General features: G+C 43.0%; 1 protein-coding gene across 1 annotated transcript; it reads right to left on the reverse strand.

Moving 5' to 3' along the window:
* Nucleotides 1–442: 442 nt before the first annotated feature.
* LOC103773100 (nesprin-2-like) lies at nucleotides 443–6,407 on the reverse strand (the record flags this gene model as incomplete). Its single annotated transcript, XM_008940457.1, has 7 exons — nucleotides 443–654; nucleotides 1,779–1,908; nucleotides 2,819–2,934; nucleotides 3,734–3,802; nucleotides 4,149–4,431; nucleotides 5,260–5,454; nucleotides 6,270–6,407. Coding segments are annotated over 7 exons (1,143 nt in total), but the record flags the coding sequence as incomplete, so codon positions are not given.
* Between the last annotated feature and the right edge of the window lie 529 nt (nucleotides 6,408–6,936).

The raw sequence follows: 6,936 nt of genomic DNA on the forward strand, positions 1-6,936 counted from the left end.
ATCTGTTTCTGGTTTGCATAGAGGGGAATGGAGAACAAGTTAAAAAATGCTGATATCATTGCTCAGAATTCCCAGCCTCCCAAGACAAATCCTGGCCCTAGGCATCAGAGAGTGTAAGCTTCACTGTTTAGTTTTTCTTCCATGCTTGTTTTCTAAAACAAAAGGCCTAAATAGAGAAGCTTGGGGCTGAATGCTTTGTTTGAGAGAATACAGTATCTCTGCAAAGAAACAGAAAGGCAGAGGTTTTTATTTCTGCCTTTCTGCCTGTTGCACCCAGGCACACTGCCTCTGTATCTCTGCCTATGAAGACAGAAGCACCTTGCTTAACCACCTTCTTTAGTCCTCCTAGCTGAAAACAGCTTAGCTCCTCTCTGTGAGACAAAGACAAGGACAAAGAGCACCAGCATCCTGAAATCCCACTTCTCAGCATGCCATAACTTACTTTCAGTTTCTTGTCCCTTTCTTCCAATGCCTGCATGCTGGTTGGAGGTTTCACTTTTTGCAGCTCTTCCAGCTCTTCCTCAGTTTTATCAAGCCAAGCAGAGACACCGCTGAGATCTGAGTTCAGCTGCTGCCATTGCTGCAATTTCTGTTTCATCCGAAGTTTATTTCTGAGATCTTGAGCTTGGATGAGCTCCCACCTATCAATAATGCCTACAAATGATAGAACAACAAATGTTTAAATCTTCAGTGAGGTGAAGAGTGCATAGAACAGATGCAAGGAGTTTTATGAGTATATTACACTCCAATAGATTCAATGCCAAATAACTGCTACCCTGTACTACTGTTCTCTAGACATTTTTTTCTTGAGATTCTCAGTCTGTAAGTTTCATATTACTGGTCAAGTTATCCACATAGTAATGCTACATGGGATTTTAATCACATTAATTGAAGATGTTTTAGTTCACTTGGAAGAATAGAGCTGATCTGAAGAGACAGAATTCAGTGAGCCTGGTTGTGATTTGGTACACGCCAAAATTTGTAATGGGACAAAATATGATCCAGCAGTCAGGACATGGGTTTGTGTTTCATCAGCTCAGTGCTAAAGGAGAGACTGATGCCACCTGTGTAATCACTAACACCATTTCTGGAAGCACACCTAAGCCCTTCTCAGAGGTTTTCCTATTCATTCCAGATTCGGGACTCAACCCTGGTCCATTTGTGAGACCAGAGACAAACTAAGTAAGCTGGTGCACGGTGCTGCAGTCTTCTTTCTATCACTTGATTTGCTTTTGTGATTGCAGTACAGATGTGTTATCACAATTCCAAAACACCTGGAACCAAAAATGAGGTCTTAAAAGGTTAAGAGAGCCAACTTGTTGGCCTATTTGGACAGCGTGAATAACAGAAAACATTACCACCTTTGATCTTGTTTTAAGGAGTACCAATAACTGAGAACATGAACTATAGCAATCTTATTTTACACAAAGAGACACGCTTCTTTGGTTTGAAACCTTGGATGAAAAGCCTCTGAAGTATTAAAAGTGTAATTGTTCTGATTCATTCCACCCAGCAAAGAAACAGAAGTGTACTAGTGATGAAAAAAATCTCCATTCTGGCAGAAAATGTAAAGGTCAGACGAGCAAACATGGGTTGGACAGTACCAAGTGAGAAGGCAGCTCAGCAAATCTTAGCAAAATGCATTCATTTAGAGTGTAGTGGTTTAGTTTGATTTTGTTCCCAAGGCCAGTGTGCTGCCTTTGTGCCATCTCTGCTTGGTCTCCCCAGAGCTACAGGACAAACACCAGAGCACCCAAGCCATCCCTAATGCTCTGTACCTGACTGCTGCTCTGCAGCAGCTATATTCACAAGCTCCTGGTCATCTTGGGGTTCTTCATCACTCATGTTAGCAGCTGTCATTTTCTCCTTGGTCATGCTGCTGCTGCTTGCAGAGCTGAGCTGCTTCACCTGGAATGACATTTTGGTGGGTGAGCCCTGCAGGTTAACAAGCTGTCAAAGGTCAAACTTCATTTATGTTACTTTGGGGGGGCTGGGCTGCTGCTGAGCTCTTGCATGTCAGATTTAGTACTGGGCCTCTGCATCTTTGCTAAAGGTTTATACTGGCTCTCTGTGCCTAAACAAACACACCACAGCAATGCTAATCATTACAAGACTGGACATGACAAACTAATTGCTTTGGCACTACACCACTACATGCACCAGACAATGCACATCTGTCAAAGCTCTTTGGTGGATTCTGGGCCTTGGCAATATTGACTCTAAGACTAGAATAATGATGACAAAAGCAGCCAGATATCAGTACCATTTTGTGCTTGAAACAATGCTGACAAATGACCCAGATCCACTGAGCCCGGCAGCTGCTGGGAAAGCCAGGGCTGGCAACCAGCCACCAACGAACAACAGCCAGTTTGGCACATTTTTTAGTGCTGAGAAGCAGATTAAATGGTGGCTTGCATGCTAGAAAAGGACTCTTCGAATCGGTCTACTTAGGAAAGAGAGGTATGTCAGTAAGTACCAAGGGAGGGGATTCATATCCTCTCCTTGGAGGGGGTTTAAATTCTCTTAGACTTGTCCTATGACATCAGAGCAGCAAGTTCCACCAGACACCAACTCTGATCAGGAGCCTGAAATGATTGTTCTGAATTGCTTTAAAGAGGCTTTTCTAGCAAGTGGACAGAGACTCTCACTGGTTTCCCAAGTCACCAGAAATAATGTCAAAGTTTGCATAAAGTGAACATCCCCCTCGCAACTGATCTGTTCCTTGATGCTGGAGGAGGGCAGAGGATGGAGTTACACAGGAACAACAAAGAGACTGTGCAGTTGTATGGGTTCAGTGCCCACAGAGCCTTCAACTCACATAGCCTGGCTTGTAGGGAGTACTCGTCTCTGGGCCAGCTGCCTGGTTGTATCGGTGCTTCCTGCAGACTGGGCTATCTGGAGAACGCCAAGGATGAGCTTCTGAAACAGACTTTCCTGAAACAAGCAACACCAAAACCATATGCCAGGAGTGCAAAATCCCATCTCCACAAGGAAGCTGTTGCTTTGTATTGTTAGAAAGCACTCTGAATAAAATGGCGTCAAGCTACGGCATAAAAATGACAGTTTTGCAGCTTTCCTTGCAAAGCATGCACGTTTGCAAAACATCATCAGTGTTTCAAAGGTAATGAGATGAGAGCCATGCAGTTATGGGACATTGTTTTCTTCTGGAAAATGCCTGAACACAGGTATGAGTACCCAAGAAATAAAAGAAAAAGGCTGCACTGTGGTTTTGCAAAGTTTGCATCCCAACCATACTGTCACACACCTGCAATGCATTTCAGTAGGGACAAGTGGAGACATGTCCTGATTTGGAGAACGTTTGTTCTGGATTTAGCAGACAGGACACCAACGGTTCCATCATGCAGAAAACACAAAAAATACTTGCAGAATTGGAACTACTGCCTTCAGTAATTATGGCATCAGAATTAGAAACAACCAAAAAAGCGATACCACCCAGAGCAAACCACCAAGAAAGTACCAAAAGACTCTGGATCAATACAATGAAACGCATATTAACCACCTCGACATTTACCAGGCAAAATCTAAATGGAAGGTTCTTAACTGCTGTGTAATGTACACGTGAATCCTGCAGCGTAAGAACACCATGGCAGGGTGAGACATGGTGTCCACACAGGGCAGGAGGTCAGACATTACATATGAGAGAGGTTGAGGAATATAGCGTGCAGCGCAGGGAGATTGCCATGTTCAGACACATGCATTAGCAGGTGCCTACCAGAAGATGCTTTCAAAGTTTTTGTGGTCATTTTAAGATATGCCTCAGGATTTTCAGTGATTTCTACATCTGAAAAAAGAACAATGTCATTTTCCTCACTATTCCATATCTTCCAGCTATGAAGAACAACTGAAACAATGAGGGAGAGCAAAGACAAATTTAACAAAAGTTGTTGTTGGTACTTCACCAATCATCTACACCAATCACTCTTAAAAGTAAGGTTTCTAAAAACTTGATGTTTCTGAAAAGATAAGCTTGGTTTAGACAATATCACTCCTTAAAAGATGAGAATGCTCCTGTCCCTTGATAGTACTTGAAAACCAGCCAGTCACGGGGGAGCAAGACCTCAGCATCCCTCCCTTCCCACACAGGGAATTGTCCATGTCAGAACAGACAGCTGGCAGCTGGTTCTCACCTGAGAGAGCACTGTAGTATGTTGCTTCTTCTTCATCTTCGTGAGAGGAAGAACCTCCCACATCACCTGTATGATCCCACTCGAGTGGGATGGAGTCAACACTGACAGGGGTTTCACAGCCTGATCTTTCATGACCTTGAGGAGGAGGCACAAGGTGGCAAAGGGACTGTGTCGAAGAGGGCCCCTCGCTGATGGCCTTTTTATGCCAGGGATCATTCTGGATTTCTCTGGAGTCTTCTGGGTCTGTCTCATTTTCAGAAGTCTCTTTTTCATCATCCAATCCCTAAAAATAAATGAAAATTCTTGTATATTAATAAACGTACAATAGAGGTATATTGCTTAAGGAGCACTGCTAGAGACTGTTTTGCAGTCAGCTGCAGTAATCCAAGACCACATGCCTAAAATTAAAAGGAAGCATCATTTTTGCCTCCTTCCTCTTTTGCCAAAAGAATCCTCGCATCAGCAGCTATCTCCCCTCTTTCAAGACACTCAGTCACCACTGTAGCATCTCTCTCCAGTGTGCAGGGAGCAGTACCCAGTTCCAAATGTACTGCTCAGGTCAGCAATGAAATGATGCTCAGGCATGGGTGAAGAGCCACTTGTAGAGGTACACGTTACTTCCTCTACCTGGCTTTCTAATAGATGTTCTTTCTTTCTAAGCCAAAGCAAACTGAGAATCATCAAAATGTTCTCAGTGGAAAGTAAAGAGCATGCTGTTAACCATTCAGGCTTCTCACAAGAAAGTGGACAGATGGAATCTCACAAACAAAACCATAGAGAGATATTCTGACCATGTTATCGAAATTAAAAAAGTGATATTAAAAACATCAAAAAGGCTTTTGAAGCCCCCAAACACTACTATTCTATTATAAAGCCTGTGAACTACTTCTGTGCTATTATCCAGATTCTGCAGATGGAGTCCTAACAGGACAGGTGTGAGGAGACAAGACTGGTGACAAAGATTTAGCAAAGCTGGCAGAACTGCTGAGGAGCTCCTGACCCCTTTGAGCTCATACCACTCAGTCAAGCTGCTAGGGATAAGCAATGAGTATTGCAGTTCAAACACCAAAATCTGTCTTGCCAAAGCATTGTAACAACTGTTGCTTCTTACAGGATGCCTTGAAGTCAGTCTTTGATGGAACCGAGCAACTCGCCCAAAGACTTCCTGACAGTATCGATGAAGGTCTTCCAACTCATCTTCAATCAGGGTAGCATCCAAAGGCTCACTCTTCTGAATCAACTGCTCCCCAAAAACGATGAGCTGATCGATCTTATTGGTGTTTAGTGTTATTTCCTGCTGGAAACCCTATTTGGAACATAGAGGAAAAAGAATTACTTCTGCAATGCTTTTCTTTTCCCGCTTACTGAGGTGAAGGAAAACCAACAACTGACATTCAATTTCATTTGGCAAGCATTTTTTTACTCAAGAAGTCCAATTTGTTTTATTAGCAGGATAACAGTTCCCAATGAAGTGGCATTTTGCACCTATGTGTACATTAGTATGACTGCAGCGTCCTGAGGCTGCAAGGGATCATGCTATCAGAGTTCAGCTAATCAAGAGTTTATTTTTCTGCTTGGTACACACAACCTTTTTCTGGGTAGCAAAGAAGTTTGTTTGGCTGGTTGGGCCTTCGGCCTACACAACAGGAAACCTATGTCTCAAAACAATTAATAGTGCAGGGAGAAAGGAGAAATGAGCACATAAACAGGTAGCAAAGCCCTGGTAGGTTCTTTAGAATCACTGCACCTGCCTGCTCTCTTACTTCTGTTTGAAAGTCCTGGCCACAAACAATGCATTCAGACAAAGAGATCACACCTTATTCTCAATTAAAAAAAATTCTCAACAGAAAAAAAACCATAGGAATTTAGAAGAAAATGGCAGGACAGAATTGAGCTTGAACACTGAATCTGAACTGAATTAATCTGAATTGAACTGTACAGCTTAATCTCAATTCAGAGGATCAGTCTTCACTGTTTACTGGTGTCTTAAAACAAATATAGCCCTACAGAGATCTGTTTGCTATTGTGAAATTCTGGAAAAGCAGATGATTCTGTCCAGAGAGGGCAGCCCAACAGGGTCAGCTGGACTACACTAACCCCCTGCTTTAGAAGGATACGTACATTCAACTGGCGCATTTTGTCATCGAAGTTACTTTTTGAGAAGTGCTCCACGTTTGTCAGCTGGAGGTCCATTTCTGTGAGCCAAACAAGGATGCTTTCCCTCGTCCCCTCAAACTCATCCCTCTGATTGGTGAAGTGCTGAGTAGGAAGAAGGCAGTCAGAGTTACAAGACTTCAACTACCACAAAAGATGGTCACAGGAGCCTTCTGAAAAGTGCTTTGTTTCCAAACTGCTGTTCACCTCAAAGGCCTTCAGGGCACAAATGGCAGCACACCATGTTTAAAAACCATCTCCTCCCTGTAGTGATGCTGGAACAAAGTGTCCTCTCTAAGTGCACTACTGGTGTGGGAGAGGGAATAAAACTTCAGCAGTGTGAGATGCTTCTATAAAATTACATTCTTGCTTTCACACTGTACCTTCTCCCACACCATTACACCAGTGTAACAGTTATCTGGATTCAGGTTGAACACCTCATTTGTTTTAAATTGAGAAGAAAACAAAGGAAACAAGTCCCATCTATAATTAAAACTATGACATTAGAACAGTAAAACAATGAGGAAGCAGGATCATATATGACCACCAGTGTAATTAATGCACAGTTTGGCACAGAAGCCAAGAGGAGCTCTCTCTGCTGCCACCTCCACCTCCCACAGAAGCTGCTAAGAGA

The sequence above is a fragment of the Merops nubicus genome, unplaced genomic scaffold (genome assembly GCF_000691845.1).
Source record: "Merops nubicus isolate BGI_N331 unplaced genomic scaffold, ASM69184v1 scaffold11525, whole genome shotgun sequence".
Classification (NCBI taxonomy): Eukaryota; Metazoa; Chordata; class Aves; order Coraciiformes; family Meropidae; genus Merops; species Merops nubicus.